The sequence below is a fragment of the Schistocerca piceifrons genome, chromosome X, assembly GCF_021461385.2.
Source record: "Schistocerca piceifrons isolate TAMUIC-IGC-003096 chromosome X, iqSchPice1.1, whole genome shotgun sequence".
NCBI lineage: Eukaryota > Metazoa > Arthropoda > Insecta > Orthoptera > Acrididae > Schistocerca > Schistocerca piceifrons.
This window is the reverse complement of record NC_060149.1, coordinates 395,310,108-395,336,295: the sequence shown is the minus strand read 5'-3', so window position 1 is coordinate 395,336,295 and position 26,188 is coordinate 395,310,108. Positions and strand designations below refer to the sequence as shown.

The window sequence follows — 26,188 nt, the reverse complement described above, 5'->3', positions numbered from 1 at the left end:
CTTGCACCGCTACAATGACGCAGGAAGCCCATATGTTCGTATGTGTAAAAGATCTTACATTACGTCACAAAAGAAACGAAACAAGACATCAGATGCTACTCCGAGAGCATCGGAATTTTGTGAACCTTACTAAAATACATATTTCGGCTTAAAGTGCACATTTGTATGTCCAGATTTGGATATAAATTTTCTTGGAGTACCAGTATTGTATTATCTCATGTTTGGGTCTTTGTTATGGCATAATGCCATACATGCTAGAAGATGAAAATGTGCACTTGAAATGCAGCGAACAGTTGAAACTAGCCAATAGTGGGGAGGTAAAAACTTCATTTCAAATAAATTGACTGCCTCAATGGAAAAGATTAATAAAAGTCGATATTCTTTAGCAAACTGACAAAAATAACTTCACTGTCCTGCAAGGCGATTAATGCTTGACTGTCGGAGAGATGGAAATAAAATAAAATCTGAAACTAACAACATTTTTTTGCATTCAGTAATTATGTGAAAATATTTTAATTCACTTGATAGCTCCCAGCCACAGAAATCTGTTTTGTTTTCATTTGACATGAGAGCAATAAACAAAGAGGAAACAGCAAAATCACTACATGTAAACATGGGACACGTGGAGACTACCCACCTCCCTACTACAACTCAAGACTGCTCTGCGCATCAGCTCCAGATCAACAATATTTCCATACCTCCCTCGAGAATTTGAGGTAGTACGAAAAAAAAAATTACTTTTCAAAAATACGTTCATTTTGCAGTGCATATTTTTCTGAAGAGTCTGGTGCATAAAACATATGTGTTCGAGGAAATGTAAGACAAATTACTTGGTCTTAAGCGTGCCCAAATGCAGTGCCACACCACTTTACACAGCATTCTTCTATGGCATGTCACTGTATTTCAATCCGTGCAATTCAAATGTGTAATATTTTGTAATGGATGCCATCAAACTATATTTAGGACAGTGGAAATTAAAATGTCACGTGGTGATTCTCCCGCTCAACTAACTCGCAATTACCAAATGGGATTAATTGTAACCAGTAGAACAAGAACTCTTCAAAAAATCTTCACTCTTTATTGCCTATTAGCTAATAACTTGTGTTTTGTGTGGCATAAAATTAAATGTAGGATACAAAACTAGTACACATTTCTTCAATCCTTAAGTCCTAGCATTTTTTTCTCTCTAATTTTGCTACAGCTTTACATGATATGCTTTTCTTTCTGGGAAAGAATCTATTACCTCATCAAAGTTCTTCAAATGTTTTGCTGCATGAAAAAAAATGAAATATCATTGTCTAATTCTGAAAAAGCTGTTATACCAATAGTACTCAAGACTGGTGTGGTTTCTCAATCTGATCACGTGTAATTTGTCACTGACTGCTAGACAAAACGAAATAGACCTGTCTAATATTGCAGCAAATGTAACACATACCAAATAAACAATATTGTTTTGGCACAAATGGTCACTTTTATAACATGACACTATAATTCACGAAGTACCCATAACATAGGCCTTCTACAAGCAAAAAGCTTTGTGTTAGGAAATAGTTTCACATTTCATTCATAAACTTCAGATTCTCAAGCATGAGATCGAAAAGTAGAAGTGCATAATTTTTATATAAATTTGGAATTGTCATATTCTTCTACACCTTGTGTGATGTCCCCGTTTCCCTTGTTCTAACAATCAATCTTGTCATCACTAATTCTGTAACTATTCCTGCCAGTGTAAAAACTTATTCTTCGATTAACTTCACTAACTGTGCCACATTCACCGGTTTAGTTAACCCACATTTATTCTCTGGTTAGGCATTGTTGTGTGTTCATACAACGCGTTACCTGCACTACTCCCAGAATAGAACTTATGCAGCTGCTAGCCAGGGACTGTACAACTGGCCCTTACTAGTGTAATGGTCTGGCCAAAAATTTTCTGTCATTTTCTTGGATATACCGAGGAGATGATACATAATCTTTCTTGCCTGTTATTCTTGTTAGTCATTTATTTCCGCTCTGGTAGTCTGCATCTATGGATTTTGCTAGTAGTTATAACAATGCTGATCATTCACAAATCCAGACAACCACACAAACAAACAGTGATTGGCACTCACCCCAGCTTTATTCCACTCACCTCGTATAGCCCTGTCCCTTTTTGTCTGCAAGAAAGCTTTTTCTAGATGTGATGGGGATTCCCCTGGCAGAGACATCACATACATTATGCACAGATTCTAAAATCAACTTATCATTAATTCGGAAATCAACTTAGAATGTGTTCAAAACTGTTCAAAAACCAAAAGGGATGCGATTCACAAAATCATATGAATAATCGATAGACCAACATGTGCTGGATGCTACACGATTTGTGAAACAATGTCTTTTTTCCCTTAAGATATGAATTTGCACCCCCCCCCTCCCCCCTTCAGCAGCCACTCTCTGTGTTGTCAGACAGCTGAATCCTGACTGTCAGTGGTGGTAACTGTGGCAGAACAGCCAACCCAACCATAGTCTGGGAAGTGTCACGTGGGTTCGTCTGGAGACATCCATTCCCTATTACAGTAACAACTAGGCATCTACCTCCTCTCATAGAAATCCTTCTGACAGTCTCCCATATGACTGTACTTGTAGTGGAGCATTTTATGGCAGTCACAAATTATTGTTAAAATCTCTTTCTGCTTTCTCTAATAATTTGGTGAGATTTTGCCCTTGCTATTCAAAAGGCTGTGACGTTCTCAGCTGTTGGCTGTCACTTGAAGGTACACAAACTGCTCATCTGATTGCAGAGCACTATTCCTTCACTACACCAAGGGAAAGGCTGCCCTTTCAGCTGTCCTGAAGATTGTGGAATGGATGGTTTAGCAGTGTGGTGGATCATGTGGGTAATATGTAACATTCATTCCTGGACCCTGTCATGGTGTTCAAACACAGCAAGATTGCTGAAAAGTGTCCAGTCTGCTCTATTGCACACCCATCACTGTGGCTCTGTCATGGGCACCACACTACCTGGCACGTGAATCCACATTGGGAAGGGATCACTTAAGTGCAAGTCATCAACCACTTCCCACTGAGTGGTACGTGGGAGGGCCGGAGAGCAAACCAAGAGATTGACAGTGGTGAACAACTGCTGTTGCGTGCTAAAGTGCACGGTCTGCACCATGTTAAAAAAAAACACACATTATGACATAAGAAAGCTCTCAATTCCTCTACTCCTGGGATGGGTCGTTGCAGAGTCCCAAAGTACACTGCATGTGTTAAAATCACCACAGAAGATGAAGGGGTGGAGAGCTGAATAAGGTGGTTATGGAGAGACAGAGAGCCTCTTCATCGAGCTCCTCATGTGGGACAAGTGTAGTAAACATATTGTCAACTAATAACTGATACAATGACTACTTGCAGGCTTGTTGTGAGGGAGAGAAGTGAGAAGTGGTAGGTGCTGACACTCCTCCTCTAGTTCTCTGTCCACAAAGGTTGTCCTTTTCGTGGAGAATGTGGCCAAGCAGCTAATGTGCAGCAGAGAATTTAAAATGTGTCTCCTATAGACACACACACATTGGTCTACCCTGAGCTAATACAAGCAGCTCCTCCAGGTGTGTTCTGAATATATTAAAGTTCCACTGAAGTGTGGAAGTAACCTTAATGGTGAGGTTTTCCTCTGTCTTTCCCCCATTGTTCCTTTGTGGTGGGGAGATTGAAGCAGAGGCAGGAGATTACTGGACAGACTTGCTGGTTCCCTCAGCACACATCGCTATCCGTACCATCGATGGTATGGTAATCAACCGATCCATCAGGCTTCAGACCTGAACATTTTGGCCTGTTGGTTCTTGTCCCCAGCTTGGATTTTGGGGATACTGGCTAGGCCATTTTGAGAGAAACTTTTTGCTGGGTCTCTTCTACTGTCTGCGTTGAGGGTCTGCTATTCCTTTCAGACATTAGTTTGGCATCCACGATTATTTTAGTGGTGGAAGGGGTGGCTGTGGGAATAGTGGTGTGGGCTTGCAGCTGCATTTACAGATGCAGGTTGATACGCTATGCTCAGCTGTCAAAGTCTCAGTGCCTATATTAGTCTTCTGTACAGAATGCTTCAATTCAGTGGCAAACAACTTCAAGAAACTGGGTAGCTGTGTGGCATACAATCTCTACCTCAGAAAAAGAGATGCGTTGTATGACTTTAATATACTGCATTTTCTTTTCTTCTGCAAAGAACAGGCATTCCCTGCTCTGGACTGGATGGGCTTGAGAGAAACCGGTACACATGAGTGAAGAAGTACAAGTGCACATATGCTTAGCTGGTTCATGGGCAGAAGATCTGCGTCTTCCACACATAGCCCGATCATGACAGCCCATGGTGGTGTGATCAAAGCATTTTCACTTAAAGCAGCAAGCAGGAATAGGTGCATAGGGCCTCACTGTAAGGCAGAGAAAGCCTACCACCATACACTCAAGGAACTTCAAAAGATTGAATTTCTGAATAAAAAAGGTTGACCTCTATAATTCACAATAAACCCTTTTATTGAAATTCAATACTTCAGTGACATGTTCATAGCTCTCATTTCAAATTTAAATTTTTGCAAACTTACAATAACAGATTTAATTTTCGTCAAGACTAAATGGAAACACACACTGAACAGATCAGGACTACCCAACAAATAAATTACATACCATCACCAAACAACAACAATGACACATTAATCAAGGATAACAGAGAGACAATAGTCAACACAGCAAGAAACGTGTGTTTTTTAAAAGTTTTCTCCCCACAATTTCATGTCTCATCACAAAGGAAACAAATTTTTCACTTCACTCTTAAATGAAATCTTTAGCCATTGCAATACAAAATTGTGAAGAATAGCTCAATATATAATGAACTATGAAATGCATATCAGACTCAGAACACATTAGTTACAAACTGGGGAAAATGTCACCTTGACTTTGAAACCATGTTTCAGTCCAAGATAGTTTAAATAAAGTTTCATTTGAAAAAGGGTATAAGTGTTGTTCTGTACCATCAGCATTTCAGTGCCTTTAAAGAACAAAGTTTATTACAGTCTTATTATTTATAGAGATTGCAGACATGCTGAGAGTCAGGTACAGACCACACCAATATCAAAATATCAGTTTTATGTCCGGGCACTGTACAACAGAAAATAACTACACAAAATATGGCAGAGAACATCATATGTGACTGTCCATTAACAAAGGAAGACATAGGCTTGAATTTGTACACTTCAGATACAGGGGCTGTATCAAGACTGAGTGTGTTGCACACCAGAGTGGCAGTTACATGGTGAGAGTAAGTTCCTCACCAGAATTGTAGTCAAGAAACACGTGAACTTTAAAAGCGTCCACAATAAGAGCAGTAGCAGAGATCCATGGCTGCAAAACCTAGTACCTCCTACTTGAGCAATTCCTCCATGTGAGGCAGATCAATGATTAAGTCACTGTGGTTTCCTTAAATTGATTCAGTTAGTTGATGTTTCTTCCTAAAAAGGACACAGCTGTGTAACTACTCAGTCGATGACAAATTCCTCTGCCTTTAATGACCTCTTCATTAAGGAAACATTAATCCCTAATCTTCCATCCTTTAAGAAATACTGATTAGCATGCTTTCCAGTTTACCAGGGGTCAGAAGGAGCGTGAGGGTGTTACCCCAACACTGTTACACAAACAGATTTTGAAGCAGCTTATTAAGTGGAAATAACTTCAACGTAGATGCTAATACAAAACTGGGTCAGAGGTATCTGGGTAAAAGCATAACATTCAGACTGACTTCACGAGAACAGAGCTCATACTCGATGTAGAGCTGCCAGTGGCAGAGATTTATTCAACATTCTTTACATGTTCAATGCAACCCTACAAATAATCATTCAACAGTAAAGAGCCACCACAACTACTCTACGCATGCAAGAATAAGTTGCAGGAGCTGGTAGGCATGTCAGCTGGGTTAATGCTAAAACCTGTACTACATAATCAGCCCACTTAGCACATTAACAATGAGACAGTTGTCATTTCACACACACACACACACACACACACACACACACACACACACAGCAGTATCCTCTTACTATGGTTCTCATCTCCCCCCCCCCCCTCACATGAACAGCCAGCTCATGACACAACAATAACACACCACCATTGAGACAGTTTGCTGTATTTCAATCACTGTGCGGAATGGCGACATAATTTGCACACTTGACTGCACAATCCTTCAGTTCACCTGGGAAGGGGTCACTAGTGTTTGTACAGTGTGTAAAACTCACCTACATACATAAATTGCTAGCTGTGATTGCAGAACATTTGTCTGAGTGGTGTAAATCACTGAGTCTCCACCAGATAGAATTTCAGACTTCGTCTTGGTAGTAACCACTTCGAAGTATTGAAAGTGACCTCGTCTCCCTTAACATTGGTTTGCAAGACAAAATAAGTCATCTAGTGCAGTAACCAGATCAATTAGGCTGTTGATAACTGTCTGTTGGCCTGATAAGTTGATGATTTTACCCCACTCTGAGGTCACATGTGTTTGGGTCAGTGTTAAATGCTCAATGTTACGATTCGGGCAAGTACACATAATTTCTTCAAATCACTAACCATGGAGCATAACAGATTAAGAGAAATGAACACCCACCTGTTCCTGAAGTTTGATAATTTCCTTGTGGCATGTAAATATTCTGGACACGGGCACCAGGAGGCACAGCATACTGTACAGATTCCGATGCTGAAGTAGATGATCCACTTCCTGGTGATCGCCGAGTTACAGGTATATGGTCCACATCAAAATTTTCAGTTTTTAAAACAAAATTCCCAAATGGTCCACTTTCAGTAAGACTTAATGTCGTGGTCGAGGTGGTATGTGATGAAGGATCCAAGAATGTTAGGGTCAATGGCTGCGACTGGTACGAGGGCGTCTGAGGATGAGGAGCAGATGATTGTGAAGAAGGTGGAGGTTGTCTGTTCGGAGTGTGATGGTCGTAATGTTGTGTAGCCATATTTGATGGATGTTGCAATATGGTGACCATCGTCGGTTTGGTTACACTACTACTTTGGCTTTGTGGCAGAGAATTTGAGGATGACTTATACCAATGCCGTCCGCTTTCTAAATAAGGAATTTGTTGCACTGATGTTGAAACACCATTCGTTACAGCACTACCAGAATTCTTACTATCTTGTAATTTCACTGAAGTTACAACACTTCCACTCCATGATGCCGAGACATTCACATGTTCTTGCTCATTTTTGTTAAACTGCTGTAAGTGTGGTTGTTCGATTGGTCCTTTCACAACCTTCGGAGAAACCGGCATTGTTTTGAATGCTCCACCAGTAGGCTGGAAGCCAGACACACCCATAGGATTCACAGGTGAGTGATATGGATATGACAGTACTCCAACTGCTCCAGGTTTGTCACCAGCATTGTGGGGAAATTTGCCTCCACTTTCAATACTTCCTGAAGGTAATCTGCAAAATTTATGAAAACAAACTTTCAAAATATTGAATTTATTCTAAATCAGATTTCTTAACATATAGCAATAGTCTATCAGCTCTGGAGTTTTCCCCTATCACATTACCTTAAGCTGACCACTTCAAAACTTGTATACATTCTGCATCGAAAGCCTTCTTACCATAATTAATCAAACATTCCATTACTAGGCAACATGGCCATAAGACTTTTTTCCAAATATCAGTAAACAGTTTCACTGCTGCAATATTATTTAAATCGTTCAGAAGTTCAGATACTTTACACTGTACAGTATAAGATAGTATTTAGTAATAGCTGCTTCATAGATTAATTAGATTGACATCTACTTTTTTCTCTGTATGTTAAGACAACATTAATGAAGTTCTCCCCTGAGGTGCAACACACATATCGAATCACACATAAACCATTATATCTTAATATGCTATTACCATGTGGAATAACACATAATCTGTCAACCTCCTTAAAGAGGTGCTGTTGCAGTTTACAACATTACAGACTACACTGTCCAGTCACATTAATGCGACCACCTGTCAAAAGCGTGAATAACTTTTAGCAGTGCACAGCACTGCGAGACGTACAGAATGAGTGTGAGTGAGGTTCTGGAAGGTACAAATGGGGATGTCAAGTTATGACGACTCCAATGCCATGGTCAGCTGCATTCAATTTCTTAGTTGAGGATCCACAGCACGAACAGCTCAATTGAGATGGTACCACAGATTTTCAGATGGGTTTAAATCCAGAGAGTTTGGTGGCCAGAGGAGTACAGTAAACTTATCCTGGTGATCTTTGAATTACGCACATACATTGCATCGAACTACGCACAAACATTGCAAACTGTGTTACACGTTACATTGTCCTGCTGGTAGATGCCATCGTGCAGAGAAAAAACTAACTGCATGTAGGAGTGGACATGGTTGCCAAGGATAAATGCATATTTGTGTTGATCCACTGTGCTCAACAGTTGCACATCTGTTTCCCTGTATGCACTCTGCAGCCCTCATGCACCCATCATCTATGGCCTATGGCAGGGGCGGGCAAACGTTGCACGCGGCTCATGAGCACACGGCGCTGCACGTGTGCTGCTCACGTGCTATCGTCAAATGGGACAGTGACGACAGCCGGCAGGTTGCGGCAGTGTAGTACCAGGCTAAGCTGTGGACGTTGAAGCAAAGCGACCACTACGTAGTGACCGTTGTATTTCAAGAAGCGGAAAATGCAGAGTGAATCAAGGAAACGGAGAAGTGGAGATTTGCTATCTTTTAAAAAGGAATGGGAGAATCATTTTTTCTTTGTGCAAAAACGTGAAAATTCGAAATGTATAATATGTGATAGTATTCTCGCTGGTCAGCGGAAGTTTAATATTGAACGCCATTATAAGAAATTTCAATATGTTCCCGTACTTAGTGCAATAAAAGAAGAATTTCTCAAGCGATTTGGGGATATATCACACTTATCCCAAGGTTTTGAATAGTTCTCGAGACAATTTGCTGTTTCTGTAGATGATATTCATCCCAGTTTGCAAATGGAATTAATAGATCTGCACTGTAGATTCTACAGCATAATTCTCGTCTGAGAGACAAGTTCCTTTTGGCAAGACGTGTAGTAGATTTTTATCACGACTTTCCACAGCAAGAGTTTCCTCGTCTCCATCGTGAAGCCGCGAAGATAATGTCAATGTTTGGCTCGACATACGTTTGTGAGAGACTTTTTCTGTTATGAAAATTAGTAAGTCTCAGTTAAGAGCAAACATCAGTAACGAAAACTTACGTAACTGTTTGCGTTTGTCTGTATGTAGAAATTTTGTTCCAGACATTAAATGTATTGTAAACTCCACCTGTGATAATTAAATAAAACGTATCGTAGGTAATAGGTACTCTTTCAAACCACGATTTCTTTCAAGCACTCCTACTAACCTTATTCCTTCATTCAATAAAACAGGCCAGGAAACAAAACGCATTACATAGGAAGAAGCGGAGAGACGGTATGGTGGGGAGTGGAGAGAAGCGGGTGGCCAGCTTGCCCCTCTGTGCACGCAGAACAACTGTTAACTGCACACGTGCAAGTGCATCGCACACGTGCAGGATTCCTGCCCGCCCCTGGCCTATGGTGTACCACAATTGCTTTGGCACCAGTTTTGGATAGCACCATTTTGCCATGCATGGTATACTTTAACCACGGCAGCGTGCAAACAGTTTACAAACTTAGCCATTTCAGAAATGCTTCCGTCCTTGGCCTGAAAGCCAATGATCATGTCCTTTTGGCCGTCAGATAGAACGCTCCATTTCCACAATATGACAATAACTGCGCTGTTTTCCACATTCCACTGACTTGCTTTATATATCCTCCACTGCTAGTGCTGCCACCTGCCATCTGTGAGTGGTTACTGCACATTGATGTCAAACATAGGTTATAGTCGCATTAACATGACTGGATCGCGTATAATATGCTAAAAGGAAGTTTATCTTGTCAAGGACATACAAACCAACTTTGTGCAAGTTTTTATTTTAAGTACTTATTAACCAGCAGGAATGGTACTTGTACTTAAAGTCAGATAATTTTGATGAAGCATTTTAACATTCTTGAAGAGATACTGAACAAATGAGTTTGTAAACATTAAGTGCAGAAAAATATTCTCGGTGACACACAATTTGGATTTTGAAAAGGTTGCATCCACTTAGATGGATGATATGTTAGAATCAATCAATCAATCATAAACTTTGTCACTGGAATAATTTTGTGATTCAGCTAGAGGTTCTGATTACAATGACCATGATATCCTCATGCAAAAGTATAAATATCATGAAATACTTGACATAGCTGGTTCACGGTTTGTATCTTATCTCCATGACAGAAGTCATAGTATATTAGTTCCACATCAGTCAGACAACAATAGGAATTTTGAGTTTGAATCAACGCTAATTGATGTGCCATGAAGTTAATCGGAGAGCTCTTTCTTAATGATATTTTGACCACAATAAATTGCTATGTACAGCCAGGGGTGCAGTCAAGGTAAAAGTAAGTCAGCATTATATTTGCAGTTCAGTAGAGCATGTTGTGTTAAAAAATATAAATGGCTTGTGTACATTGTTTAGTCTGTCAACAAGCCTCTAAGAGTCATTTCAAGCTTAAAGTGTGTAACATTATCATTTTATGGGGTTGACAGCAAGGGGCCCAATTAGCATAATTTGAACATTTAATCCCTATTAAGAGACACATACCATTTCAGATCAGACTTGTAGCAATTGGGCATGGTTAAAAACTCCTGCTGATTACCACAATAGGCAAATTATACTTCATAGTGATCCCAAGGTGAACGTAACGAAACTGCACTCCTTTTCAGCGACAAATTGGAGGGCTGTATAAACTCAGACAGTATGATACCCTAGATCTCCAGAAACTCCCTGCCCCAACACCACAGTGCATTAAGAAAGTGAGCAATGGAGCACCTGGAGTGATATGTTGATGAATGGCATTGGGTTCTCTTCACCAATGAATACGTGATTTTTCTAACACCTGACAACTGTCACAGACCTCTCCGGGGGACACCACCTTGATGAAGCACTGTCCGTGCGGGTGGAGAGGCTTGTGTATCCGTGTGAAGCTGAGGGTTATGCCGAAGGTAGAGGACCTACTGCTGGAAAGGCCTTAGCTGATGGATCAGACTAAGAGTTTCCCACAATGTCCCATCTTCCGTATCCAGTCCCAGTCCTTACCCAATTCCCTTTCCCAACGCAAGGTGTGATGCGATTCGTGCCGAGGGGTGCATGGCACATGGGAAGATGTGTGGACCGTGTAAATCCCCAAATCTTGTGGGACCAAGACGGACATGACTAAAGAAAATAAACTAAAACAAACTGAGGGTCAAACTGAGATCTCAGACACCCAAACATCGGACACAGGACCGATGGAATGCATTCCCACTACTGAATCAGGGTCTAGACCTGAGCCAGAAGTGGGAACTGTAACCGAGAATTTGGACCAGATCAAGGTAAAGCCTCGTCTGGGGTCCAGAGGAGGAAACTCCTCAGAGAACAGAGACAAAAGGAAGGGAAAGAATGGCTTCTCAAAGACACGTGAAGGGGATTAAAAAGGGCTTGAGCCTAAGACCCTAAGAAAAAACTGTCTCAGGTTGAAGGGGACATGCAAACCCCCACAACTTTGAAGACAGGCAGCAAGATGATAAGGGAAGAATCTAAGACTCCCTCCTCCAGGGATAAGCAAGCCCAGAAAAAACCGAGGCAAGAAATAGGAAAACAGACCTATAGTACTGCAGTCTCAGTACTTAACAGGGCAGTTATCCAGGAAGGCTATCCACTGGTAGCCATCACTTCGCAGCAGCAGGAACTTGTACAGATGGCCTCCTTTGAAAAGATTTGGGGGGACACTGGTCCAGGACCTAAACTTCAGAAGGGTCTATCTAGATCATGGTGCCCTCGTTTTTGTCTGTGAGGGGATGCACACAGTGGAATGGCTTAAGGACAAGGTGCTCATGATATCCCCGTGAGAGGATGCGAAACTGGTGGTCAAGACAGCAGCGGACCTTCTTAAGACCGCAAAGGTATCAATATGGGTACGAAAGGTCTTTAAGGATGTCTCCCCTAAGACTCTGTTCGGGAAAATAGGGGTCCAGACCTCAAAAGTCTCGACAGAGGACTGGAGAGTAATCAACCAGAAGGTTGTAACAGAAGGACAAACCCTGGTGGTGGAGGTTGGAGAGAAGTCCCTGAAGGAGATGCGAGAGCAAGACCTGAAATTGTTTTCAGGGTTCTCGCTGGTCACCAGTAGGGTTATCAGAGACCTCAAAGGCAACTATGACAGCCAGACAGAGACTGGAGGTGCTGCATATTAATCTGCAGCACAATAAAGGGGGGCCTCTGCTGCTCTGAGCCGCTGCCTGGGGAGGCAGGAAATGGATGTGGCCCGGATACAAGAACCCTACTTATATAAAGGGGGCGTATCAGGCCTCGGTGGCACTGGAGGTAAGCTGATTTACGCCAGAAATCTAAGAAACTCCAGAACATGCATATATGTAAGAAATGGAATTTCTTTAATGCCAATGATGGATTTCTGCTCTATGGACCTAGTGAAAATCAAAATGCAGCAACGTGAGGAAGGTATCACGATGGAAATTGTTTTGGCCTCTGCATACATCCTTTACGAAGACAGTTCTCCCTCTCCTTTGGAGGTGAGGAGACTAGTAGAAGCCTGCCATCAGCAAGGTGACCAATTGTTGGTTGAATGTGACACCAATGCCCACAACCTACCCACAACCTAGTGTGGGGCAGCAAGGACACCAACAGTAGAGGTGAGTACCTTCTTGAATTTCTCTTAGCTAACAACTTGGAGATCCTGAATAGGGACAATGAACCTACATTCAGGAATAGCAGAAGGGAAGAAGTAACTGACATAACTTTTGGTTCCATGATGATGGGCAGCTATGCCAAACAATGGCATGTGGTGTTAGAGCCATCCTGATCGGACCACATGTACATTAAATTCAAGGTTGAAATGGGAATCAGACAGACCATGACCTACAGGAATCCTAGGAAAACAGACTGGCAGACATCTAGGAGGGACCTTGATTTAAGCTCATTGGAAATTAAAACCTCGATAAGGGATCCAGTAGAGTTTGAGGAAGTAGCAGAGGCTGTTACCTCCACCATAGTGACCTCATATCAGGAACTGCACAATCACCAGGAAGTGCACAAATAGGAATATGCCTTGGTGGAATAATAGCTTTGAAACACAAAGAAAACAAGTAAAAAGACTGTTCAATCTTGTGAGACGCAAAGGACAACAGGCAAAATTTCGTGAGGCCCTTGTCAACTACAACATTGCAATTAGACAAGCAAAGCAGGCATTCTGTGAGGAAATGGAGAGCACAGCTGCTGAAGCCAGACTTCACAGAATCCTCACTAGAGTACCAACCAATCTAGGAGGTACGTTGAGGAAGGAGGATGGGAAATATACCAACAGCACATGAGACGCTGGAACTGCTCCTCAAAACTCACTTTCCTCAATATGCTCTGCCGGACAACACAGACCAGAATGTGATCCCGGAGAGACAATGGTTCTCAGGCACTCGAAGAGAGGACTGGGAATCAGCCAAGGAGTGTGTGGACTTCAATAAAATCCAATGGGCGATGGGAACATTCCAACCTTTGAAGTCACCTGGCCCAAACGGAATCTTTCCAGCTCTCCTGCAAAAGGCAGGAGAGAATCTAATAAGAATCCTATGCAGGTTATTCTGGGTTAGCTTAGCGTATACACCACGTTGGTTAGACCTAGGAATCTCTACGGTGCCGTAGTGTGGTGGAAGAAGGTAGAACAGCGGGTTGCAGCTAAGGAGCTTGCTAAGGTGCTGAAACTGGCCTGTTTAGCCATAACAGGCAGAATCAGCAGCACATCAACCACTGGGGTGGAAGCCATGATGGACATGCCTCCACCACACCTTTGGGTCAAGATAGAGGCAGCAGCTGGGGCATACAGACTTGGATCTCATTGGGATATCCAGAATCACACACTAAGATAGTGAGTGAAGTAAATATAGGAATGGCTGGGGAAATGTCGGCCGACTATATAACAACTCCTAACTGCTTCAACAAGCCATACAATATAACAATTGGAAGCTGGAAGCAGAGGGGGAAAAAAACAGTTTGACACCGTATGGGGGACACTGTTTGGTTCACCGATGGGTCAAAATCAGACCAAGGCATTGGGGCAGGGGTGTACAGGGCTCAGCCAAGACTGGAGGGCATCATCTCTCTAGGAAAACTAGCCTCGGTATTCCAAGCTGAAATTGGTGCAATCAGGGCATGTGTGGAGGAGAATATGCGTAGGTGCTACAAGAACCATAGCATCTACATTTATTCAGACAGCCCAGCAACGAGATCTAAGATTGTTGCAGAATGCCACAGGGCTCTGGTGGAGCTAGGAGGAAGCAATAGGGTAAAGTTTGTGTGCATTCCTGGCCACTCAGAGGATTTGTGGCAATGAACAAACTGACAGACTGGCCAGAATGGGGGCAACAACACCATTTATTGGATTAGAACCTGTCCTGACAATCACCAATGTTATGATCAAACTAGAACAACAGAACTGGCTTAGGAAACAGCATGCAGAATATTGTACCACGGTTCATAAACAAAAACGTGGTAAGGTAATGATGCCTAAGCCGTGTTTTAAAAGAAGCTCTGTAATCCTGGGACTGAACAGAAAAGAGGTCATACTCATGACTGGACTGATGACCGGCCACACGAATTTCAAAAAACACCTACACACAACAGGTATAACGGAAGAAGACCCTAAATGTAGGATCTGTGATGAGAGTGAAAAGACTGTATCACACCTAATCTTCGAATTCATGACATTGGAGAGTGAAAGATATAGAATCTACAGGACAACTAGCCCTGAAGAAACTATGTCTAACAAAAAACTGATAAAGGGACTTCTTGCACTATTTAAGGGCATTGGTTGGCTTTACTAGATATACAGGGAGCGACGATACCACATAGTAAACACTGTTTCGGTGCGCGCAGTGGTGGGTTAGACGAAAGCTGTTTTAGCTTCACTGTCAAAATCAAATCAATTGTCACAGAAGAGTGTGGAGGCCACCTGATAACAATGCACATCTCAGGCACACAGTCCTATAGGTACAGTAGGGAGGTGGTCAGTCATATTTTGTGTCAGTATCGTGAACAGATGGAACAGATGTCAAAAGCCTCTCATCCCTATCAAGGGTAATATGAGGGCTGTACAGTATCAGGACCAGACTGTCCAACCTACTAACTCTACATTCAACATTTCAATTATAAGATTTGTCTTTCAAGACAATAACACACAAAAACAGTACAGTGACCCTGTGAACACCTTCCTCAAGGCAACAGGACTCCAACGAATGGAATAGCTTGAGGGATATGCTGGCACAAACCCAACTGAGCATGCTTAAAATGCACAGTGCATCATCACAAGAATCCTCTTTAAACACTGCATGATTTGAGGAGCACCACCAGCAGAGAATGGGACGCACCACCAGCAGAGAATGGGACAAACTTAAAGAGCAATGTCTCAATCAAGTGAGCAGCATGTCAAAATGCGTGAGATGTAGTCACATAGTGTTGAATGTTCCCCAGCAGCAAATTTTGATTTCAAAGATTTGCACTTTCAATCAGAGTGAATTTATTTTGGTTAATGTTTTGGTTTTACTTAAGAGCAAATTACTATTTTTAGTTGTGAAACTCAAAGCACTTAAGATAAACCATCTCCTAGCTGCACTGTCATGGGATGTGAATTTGGCATTTTTGATAATTATTGCAACACTGAGCCTCTTTTCTTGACGGTTGAAACCTATGCAGGCTGGCGAGGCCAACAGCAGCCGGCAAGGTGTTCTTATTCAAGAAATTACAAGAGGGCTGTGGTGATGCAACAAGAATCACTGCCGTGCCATACACACACACCAAAAAAGTTTTGCATCACCCCAGTTCCCAGAATTCCTGAAGATAGACGTCGGCTGTGGATATTGTATCACAGACACACTCTCTTTGACTGTTCCTAGATGTCACTAAACCCACCAAAAGATGTAAACAACCATGCATGAGCAGCGCCTATTAGGCGGAGGGGGTCCGACAGCCGATTAGTTCCAGTCAGTGCAACAGGAAGGAGGTACACGCCTGGGATAGATTGAAAAGGGCTGTTTATGGACGACGTAACCCACCAACCACTCTGAGGGATCTATGCTGAATCGCCGTTGAGGAGTGGGTCAGTATGAACCAACATTGCCTTGATGAACTTGTGGATAGTATGTCATGACTAATACAGGCATGCATCAATGCAAGAGAATGTGCTACTGGGTATTAGAGGTACCGGTGTGTACAGCAATCTGGGCCACCACCTCTGAAGGTCTCTCTGTATGGTGGTACAACATGCAATGTGTGGTTTTCATGAGCAATAAAAAGGGCGGAAATGATGTTATGTTAATCTCTATTCCAATTTTCTGTACTTTTTTTTTATGTGTGTAGTAGCAAAAATTACCACAGGTTCGGCCCTTGACAATGCAGCCAGTGCTGTAATGCTGCTGACACAGAGAAAATATGGAAGCCAGCCACCACATGACCAAACCCTGCACTGCAGTTCAACTGTGGCCTATGTGATGCAAAATGATGTCTTGTCGAAACAGGGATGAGATGAGCCATTATCCACACCATCCATTTCAGTTCTGCAATGCCTGTCTCTGCCAGCAGCCAGCTGTGAGAATTACTCCACAACAGTCTCTGAGCTGAAGTGGGTTATCTAGTCTGTCATACTAGCTGCTGATTCCATCAGCTGTGGAGCTATGAGCTGTGTCCAAGTCCAGATGCCACCAAGGACTGAAATGGAGTCTTCCAGCTGGTGGCCTACCTGCTGGCTGATTTTTATAGTCTGCAGGATGCCTACTTGGGTACCCATAGTTCCCACCTGGGCTTGACTACCTGCTGAGCTGTCGCTTGCCTTGTGTGGGTACACACTGCTTCTGCTGGCTTGACTCATGCGAGCACACTGCCACTGCAGCCTATGCTGGGGTCATGGGTTCATCACTGCATGCTCGCATGTTTCCTGTACTGAAATGCATGTTTCCACTGACCGACAGTCGACTTCTGCAGAGGTCAGTATAGTTGCCTGCCGCCTCTGTCTGGGCTCTGGTGCTGCACTCCTTTACCTGCCAGAGTGTTGGTGGCATGGCTCTACCGCCACCATAGCCTACTTAGCCCTGTGAGGTGACTTGTGTCATCAAAGGCCGTGTGCTGAGTCCAGCACCCTCTACACACTCCAAAGGCCCAGCACCTGACCCTGGTCACTGACTGCAATGACTCAACCACTGTATCAGATGGAATAAATAAACAAATCTTCTACGATTATCAGTGGATAGCCATCTGGCTCCATGAGCCTGCCACCCTGCTAATCAAATTGCACCGCAACCTGTAGCCAGATACCTAATTACACCAATCATCCTGAACCCTGCTAGAAGATGATAGAAATATAGAAACAACTGGTAGTAATCCTCTTACTGAAAGTACAGCTAATGAAATATGTGGAAATATCAACAGATGGTCTAAGATAAATGAAATTTCTTTAAATGCCTTATGTGTACAGTTGAGCACTTCCCGTAGACTGCCAGACCCTATCAATATGACCTATTCAAAGAATGAAATATAGAAAATACAAAATATTTAGCTTTTAGGGGCACAGGTAGATCAAAACCTGAAGTGGAAAACCACATCTTATATTTAATGAAATGATTTAATTCAGTTAAATTGGCAGTACACATTATTTGTTTTAAAACTGAACAAATCCACTTTTCCTGTGTATTCTCATTCACTAATTTACAGAATTATTTTTTAGCTATTTACAAAAATAGTGTTTTGACTACTGTTTTATGATATATACTTATCAGTATGCCTTGTTCCCTACATTCTCTACAATGATTTCATGGGTTCAACACCACAGAAAAGGGCCAAGTAAATACATCTGGATTAAACTACAAGTCAGACGGTAGTATAGTGAAATTTAAGAGTGAACTGTGGAATTTTCTGTTCATTAGTATTTTCACAAACATTCTTGAAACTAACATTTCTCTTCAAAATATGATCAAACCAGTACCACATTAAAAGGATTTTATTAAACTGCATTTAATTGAAATGTACATCCTTATCCACATTCCATACGCAGTGTCTCACCATGGGATTCACAAAATGTAATCAGCAGTTTCAAATACACACACATGACCGCGCGCGAGCCCACACACACACACACACACACACACACACACACACACACACACACACACACACTGTTCTCCTGCTCTCTCTCTCTCTCTCTCTCTCTCTCTCTCTCTCTCTCTCTCTCTCTCTTGGAGAACAGAGGTTATTTGAAGACTGATAAAAGGCTTTTACCTCTTATACAACAAAACAACATGAATCACATTGAAAGAGAAGTAGATTTTAAAGATGTAACTACCTTCTGATGACTAGATTTGTTCCATTAATGGGGTAGGTGATGAAAAAAACACATTCAGTACACTTTAGGTGAAAGAAATGCCACATAAAAATAATAATACCTCACAGGCTTAAAAAAAATGCACAAGGCTACAGTCATAAAGAGAGTAGCAGTGAAAATTCAACTTATGTCACCTGTATGATACAAAGCAAGTAATAAATTTACCACTGAATATTAAGCTTAGTTTCTAGTTACAAACAGAAATATCATTACCTCGCTTTAATTGGTTTTGGCCTGCAGGTCACCTCACCAGAATTTGATTTTATCCCAGAGACAGGACTAAACCTCTGTTGTGGAAATGCTTTATTTTCTATCAGTGGTTCCATGTCACTCTGAGACTCAGAGTCCGAGTCAGTAACTTTCTCCTTGCACTTTAGGTCAATTTCTGGCTGTATATCTTCACATATAACCTGGCAACAGCAACAAAATAGCAATATATATTTTATTTTAATACTGTACTTCATATAAGCTACATTGGCTTTAAAAGCTGTACATACATCAAATTTGATTTAAACTTAAGAGAGAAGTATGCTTGTGACACTTTATTTGCTACCATTTTTCCAGTCCACTGGGATAGATGTAATTCAAAGTACAAATATGTAAATCTAAAGATAATAACTTACCAAATAGTAGAGATGTGAAGTAATCAAAATGCACATAAATAAGAATGAGAGCTTTGATAGAGGCAGAGGCAGAACATGTCAAGCAGAATATGCTCAATTTCAGTAGGTACCTCATAACCCAAGTAATTCGTATCCTCCCTTCCCCTCCCCATACCAGCATATTCGAGTTATGTAGACAGGAAGTGTCCTCCAATACTGTAATCTTCCGGGTCTCAATTTCTACTAGCCCCCACTTGCACCCATCTCCAAGCCTGCCCCTGGATGCTAGCTTCATCATTCTGCACCCACACTCCATTCCCTGCAGTTTCCACTTTCTCTGTTCTATAACTGCCTCCCAAGCCACCTGTACACACTGTCGTGCACTGGGCACAATTACCTGTGCCTGCAGCCACAATTAGCCTATTGGTGCCATTGTACACCTGCTGCTCCTTCAGCCATCCCTCCCTCCCTTCCTTCCTTCCTCTTGTACCCTGGCTCCTTTCGCCTCTCACTCACTCCACCCTACACAACTCTTCACTTGTCAGGCAGGTACGCCAGAACCAGTAGTCAGCTAGGAAAATGTTGCTATACAAGGGAGAGTGTGTGTGTGTGTGTGTGTGTGTGTGTGTGTGTGTGTGTGTGTGTGTGTGGTTGGGAGGGGGGTGGGGGGGTGGGGGGTTGCAGGCACTGAATAGCTCTCAAATAGGATTCGTACAAAAGCTAGCAAAGTTCTCAGTCTCATTTATGTGCCTTTCAGTGACTCAGTTCCTCTACTATTCAGTGAGTTGGTAACTTTTCTCCTTAAATTACACAGGCCAATGATTTTTTTAACTTGTTTTACATTGATAGCTGATCTTTATAGATTTTTATAAGCTGAATCCAAATCTAGCCTTAGTTTTTTTGTATCACCCATAGTTTTCGAGCAATATGCTTTTTACTATATAGTATAAAAATCCTATGCTATACGGTAAACGGGGAAATTAATGAAATGCTTTGTTACAACATAAGCATGGTTTGTATTTACAGTAAGCTACTTAAAACAAAGATATGTGTTAATAGTGGTTTCACTTGTTAGCTGGAATTGGTTTGTATTTTCTTTCTCTTTTTTCTTTGAAGCTTCTTGTGTAGCTTTTTCTATGATGAGTCGCTTGCTGAACTTCTCGGTGAAGTGACCAACAGTAGTCCCCCATCATGTTGGTGTTCCAGCGGCCTTGGTAGCGTTTTTCCATCACTTTAATGTCCTCGTGAAAACACTCTCCTTGCTCCTCACTAACATCTCCCATATTGTCTGGGAAGTAATCAGGGCGACTGTTCAAAAAGTGAACTTTCAGACACATTAAACATCCTAAAGTTTTAAACTTCTTTAACATTGTAGATACAATAGAAACATATTCTGGGCCTTTTTGATGTCCTAATAACTTTGTAATGACTTGCTTGAATGATACCCATGCTTCTTTCTCATTTAACGTCATTGTGGATTCAAAGTTAACATCGAACATCAATTTTCTAATGTCAGGTCCGACAAAGATGCCTTCTTTTGGTTTAGCTTCTGAAAGATGTGGAAACTTTTGGCAGAGATACTTAAAACATGGTCCATCTTTAGGCAAAGCCTTTACAAACTGTTTCAATAGGCCTAACTTTATATGTAGAGGTAGTAGGAGTATGTTTTTTGGATCTACAAGGTTTTTGAGTAGAATGTTGTTCTCATCAGGTTTTGAAGACTCCCTTACAGGCCAGTTCTTTCTGCACCAGTGTTGTTCCCTAGCCCTACTGTCCCATTCACACAAGAAACATGGAAATTTGGTTAAGCCACCTTGCTGACCAAGTAGCACGCATATTACTTTTAGATCACCACATATCATCCAACCATAAGCAGAATAACCTATTTTATTTAGCACTATTTCTAGGTTTTCATAGCATTCCTTCATATGTACAGAATGTCCAATAGGTATAGATGGATACATGTTACCATTGTGTAATAAAACAGCCTTTAAACTAGCCTCCAGTCTTCATTCATCAGACCAGAAATGTCTGGGCAGTACATTAAATCACATTCCCGTTGAAAAAACTTGGAAAATTGCTGCTCTCTTTTTCTGTTCGGTCTGAGTAAACAATTTGGGCTCTAGACTTTCTGTATTACAATGGAATTCATCATCAACTGGTTCATCTAAATCACACTGTACATCAGAAAATCTTTCTGTTGGTATAGAATTTAAATCTTCTGGTGGTTCAGGAGTCAGCAAATCTACACCATGCCCTACTGGTTGGGTGGCGGATGGAAGGTTAGGGAAGCTTATTACCTTCTTGTTTTTCGAATTATGACCATTAATATCAACACTGCAAAAATAGCAATCATCAGAATGATTTCTTGGCTCACTTCATATCATAGGAACAGCAAATCTAAGGTTTTTTTTCTCCTTTTTGGACCATTTTCTAAGATCTTCAACACACACATAACATGTCTCATGTGGCACCCAAGATTTACATTGATCATCAAGTTTAGATCCAAAGTATGATTGATAAACCTTTTTCACAAAGTCTGTAATGTTTCTTTGGTGTTTTTTAATCACAAATTCACCACAATATAACAAAACAGTAAGCATAGTTTTTACAACCATGATTAGACACTGTACTGAGTTCATGTACAGGAAACAGAAAAGTGAGGTTAGGTTGACAGTAAACAAAATACCATCTGTTAACACAAAAATAGAATTGACTTTTTTTGCCAGCAAATGTTTTTCAGCAGTGCTACCAACTCCATTTACATTCATTACACTCCCTTTTTAAATTATTTTAACTATATAAAAGCTGTTAAATTCTTTAAAAATTGCTTAATTTAATAAATTTAACTGTAAAATGTGAAAAAATGGTGGGTGATACAGTTTTTTAAGTATCATATTTGGATTTCCCACCCTAAAAACAGAAGAATAAGGTATTTCCAGCAAAAAATTTTTCCATCGTTGCCCTGTGTTATTTACATTCCAGCATACCACTCCTTTACCATAAATATATAAATCTACTCATACAAATTTTGTTTTCTTGTCTGAAGAAATGTGAAAAAGTGTAGGGAGTGGAAGGAGTAACAGCAGGGTTCTCTCTCTCTCTCTCTCTCTCTCTCTCTCTCTCTGTGTGTGTGTGTGTGTGTGTGTGTGTGTGTGTGTGTGTGTGTGCGTGCGTGTGTGTGTGTGTGTGTGTGTGCGCGCGTGTGTGTGTGCGTGCGTGCGTGCGTGCGTGCATGCATGCATGCATGCATGAAGAAGGCAGAAAATTACATGCAAACTAATATGCTCAAATGTGTCTTACCCAAAGAAACAGTCCAAATGTGGTTTCTCCTGCCCAAAAACAGAAGAAACCATATTTGGGCACCAATGAAACCCTGTAGATGGCTGTGTATGTATGACTATGTATTATTCCTTCAGAAACATGGAAAAGGTTACAGTTACACTGTGACTATACAAAGAAGTAACTGTCGGTTTGTAATTTGTGCATAGTATACAGCAGCTGCTAAACCCAGCATGGACAAAATAGTCCTGGAAAGCCTGTAGTCAGTTATACGGGAGGTTACAACTCTATTGACATTATTTTGAGACAAGAGGGAAAGATTAGGATTACTTTCTCAACACTTTCACAGTTACCCGCATAAAGAGTGTACAATTCATCAGTTGAGAGGAAACATAGATTTTCAGCATGAGTAACTGTAAAATATATACACAAGAAAAACTAAACAAAGAGACAATGCTTTTTGCTGACTGACATTAGAGGCATATGCAGTTACTCCAGCACTGACTTGTTTCATAAAACAGAAAAACATGATTTTAATCACGGAGTTATGACCAATCAAGAGATACTTATTATTTCACACAGCTATGAAAAAACAATTAACTTATTTTAAAAAATCTTGGACAATGAATGTTGTGCATATCCAAAACATACTTCTAGTGGCAAAAATAAAATATTGTAAAAATGGATGGTTCATAACATATGAACGGAATAAAATCTTACAAACACTGATGTAAAAATTTCTCAGGCTTAAAATACTTTTTAGAGTACCTAAATACCTGTGTTCCTACTAAATTAACTTTGACTTACATTTGCCAAACACACATCAATAATGCAGAATTAAGCAAATTAAAGCAACGAAATGATAGAAGACAATAACTGAACTCAACAGCAAGCTGATAATGTAGGGCGAAAAACCCTTCCACCACACCAAAAATCAAAATTAAATTAGGGACAATGTATGAAAATATCAGAAGCAGAGATAAACTTAAGTATCTAGGAGAAATAATCCAGTGTAACTGAGAGGGAAAAAACATTAATTTTACAACAAGTAAAAGAAAATGAAGAACTCAGGAGAAAGGAAAGAAATGTGAGAAATATATTGGGAATTAAAACAACATTAGAAATGTTTAAATTAAGCAGAAAACAAAAATATACAATCACGTAGAAAAAATTACTGACAAAATCACGAAAACAAGACTAATGCCATGGCCACCTCTTTCGCTAACATATGATGGCCACAGTTGTCATATGCTTTGCACATTGATCTTTGTATAGATGCACAAATCTCTACTAATATGCTTCCTCAGTATTAAACCACACTGGGTATTTTCCATCCTTAACTGATTTACTTAGCACATACTTCTCCACCAGGATATACAATCAGTTCAAACTTTGTGCATAATTCCTCCATGTCTACCATATTGGAACTAAATGATGTCCATTCACAGTATAACAAGGAGACCATGTGGCAACAGGATTTTTTTTTTTAAATATTTCTGGTACATGAAGTTCAGGACAAACATCAACCATCACAAGCAGTTCAATGCAACTCTCAAAATTCCTCTAGAAAATTGACTTTGAAGTTTCTGACCATCATCAATATGCTAAAGCAAGGACGATTTTTCTTGACGGGCTGTGTGGTAGAATGCTCACCTAACATGGGTGTGGCATGGGTTCAGTTCCCAACACTGGCAAAATTTTAAACAGAGGTGTATGTTTCATGAACATTTCCTTTAAGTATAAAATAAATAAGGATGAAAAAGAATTTAATTTGTAATTTTTTTAAATTTAAACAACCTTTTATAAAACATCATTAATTAAGAATTTATATTTGCAATGAAAATACGTAATCAGAAATAAGATGATGTGCATTTTTCATAAAAAATAGCAATTAGATATTTGTTTTAAAAATTTCCATCAGACAGAAATCAAATGTAGAACCTCCACTTGGCAGGAAAGCATTCTACCAAAATGCACCATGGCCTGCTGAGAAAAATCAACCTCCCTTTTTAGCATACTTATGATGGTCAGAAAGCTCTGAAGACAATTTTCTCGAGAATTTTTGAAAGTTGCATCAAACTATTTTTGGAGACTATGGAGACTAATATCTGAGTTCTGAACTTCACCTATCATAAAAAAAATCAGACTGCCGTGTGGTCCCCTTGTAAGTAGGATGCCAAAAACTACTTATCTGCTCTTTCCAGTACAAACCATTGTCACTACAATGACATTAAATTCACTAATGCCTGTTTCTGTAGTGACCCTATTAATAAGGTCAAGCCTGTTTGTAGCTACAAGATCTAAATTTTCCATTGCATTTAGGTTGTTGAACTAGCTGCTCAAGACAGTTCTTGAAAAGTGCCTCCAGAACTACTTTGCCTGATTGTCTGTCCATACCACCTGTAGTGTACCCATAGATGTTCCAATGTGTACTAAGTAGGTTAAATTCTCCTCCGACTACTATTGCACGATTAGTATTTCCACACTACTGATATTAGATTTTATTTGGATGATTCTACTATTTTTACGGCCAGTAAAAACCTCCGATTACTGACTTGAGTTCACTTAGGATGGTTACTGGTCTCCGGACAAATTCAGTCAGACTCAATTCCAACCTTCAAGGACATATTACTTTTGTCGATAGCAATGAACACACTTCCTCCTATGGTGTCTAAACTGTCTTATCAACATATATTCCATGCCTCATTTAATTTGTCAGAGCTTCCTACTTTGGGATTCATCCAGCTGTTGGTTCCAAGTCCAATTTGAGTGCAACCAAAGAATAAGGCCTATGAGAGTCACAATAAAACTTATACAGTATTTTGAAAACTAACCGGCAAACACAACTGGCTTAGGAAAGTGAATCTAAACCTAGAACAGACAGACATAAACAAGCAAAAAATTAAAGACAAACAAAAATATTGAAACAAAATTAAGAAGTAGCATCTACATTCATTCAGTGAGCTAAGTAGTTATGAAATCTCTATCAGTCCCTGCAACAGGGCCAGAGGTCATTGCAGAATGCCATGAAGCACTTGGAAGACTAGGGGAAAGCAACAGGGTAAACCTGCTGTGAGTCCCTGCTGACAGACTGGCCAGGACAGGCTTGATGACTCCATTTACTGAACCGGAACATGGCCTAACAGTCACTAAGGAGAAGGTAAGACCAAAACTACGAAACTGGATCAGGAGGAATCATCTAGAATATTGGACTATGGTACAAAACAAAAACATGGCAAGCAAATGATGCCAAAGCTATGTTTCAAGAGAAGTTCTGTAATCCTGAACTTTAACAGGAAACAGATCAAAATCATGGTAAGACTCATCAGTGGCCATAGGAACTTTAAGATGCACATACAGATAAGTATAAAGCAATAAGCCGTTAAGTGTAGACTATGTGGTGAGGAGGATGAAATTATTACACATCTAATCTCCCAATTCTAAACTCTGAAGGGCAAACCATGCAGAATATTTGGGTCAGTCAAGCCTGAAGAAATCATGTCTAATAAGGAACTAGTAAAAGGTCTCCTACTACTAATTAAGGGTACCAGTTGGCTTTACTAGAATCACAGGGAGTGAAACCACACAAAACTCTGTTTTGGTGCAGGCAACATTGGGCTAAGACTAATGTTGTTTTTATCTCCCTGCATAAATCAAACCAAATCAAGAGGTGTGCAACATTCAATGAAAAAACAGTCTAAAAAAGACTGGGAAGAAAATTGATAGAAGAGGAGTCGGAAGAAAAACATGAACATTTGATGAATTATTGGACGAAGTATAACACTAACTTTGTGACTTAAATGTG

The 26,188-nt window shown here is 40.6% G+C and overlaps 1 protein-coding gene across 1 annotated transcript in view; it reads right to left on the bottom strand.

Moving 5' to 3' along the window:
• LOC124722095 overlaps positions 1-26,188 on the bottom strand; it is a 323,716-nt gene that overhangs the window by 123,233 nt on the left and 174,295 nt on the right. Inside the window, exons 13-14 of the mRNA XM_047247293.1 lie at positions 18,713-18,909; positions 6,620-7,446 (exon numbers count right to left, since the gene is read on the bottom strand). Coding sequence (XP_047103249.1) covers positions 6,620-7,446; positions 18,713-18,909 — 1,024 coding nt within the window. The remainder of the gene's footprint in view (positions 1-6,619; positions 7,447-18,712; positions 18,910-26,188) is intronic.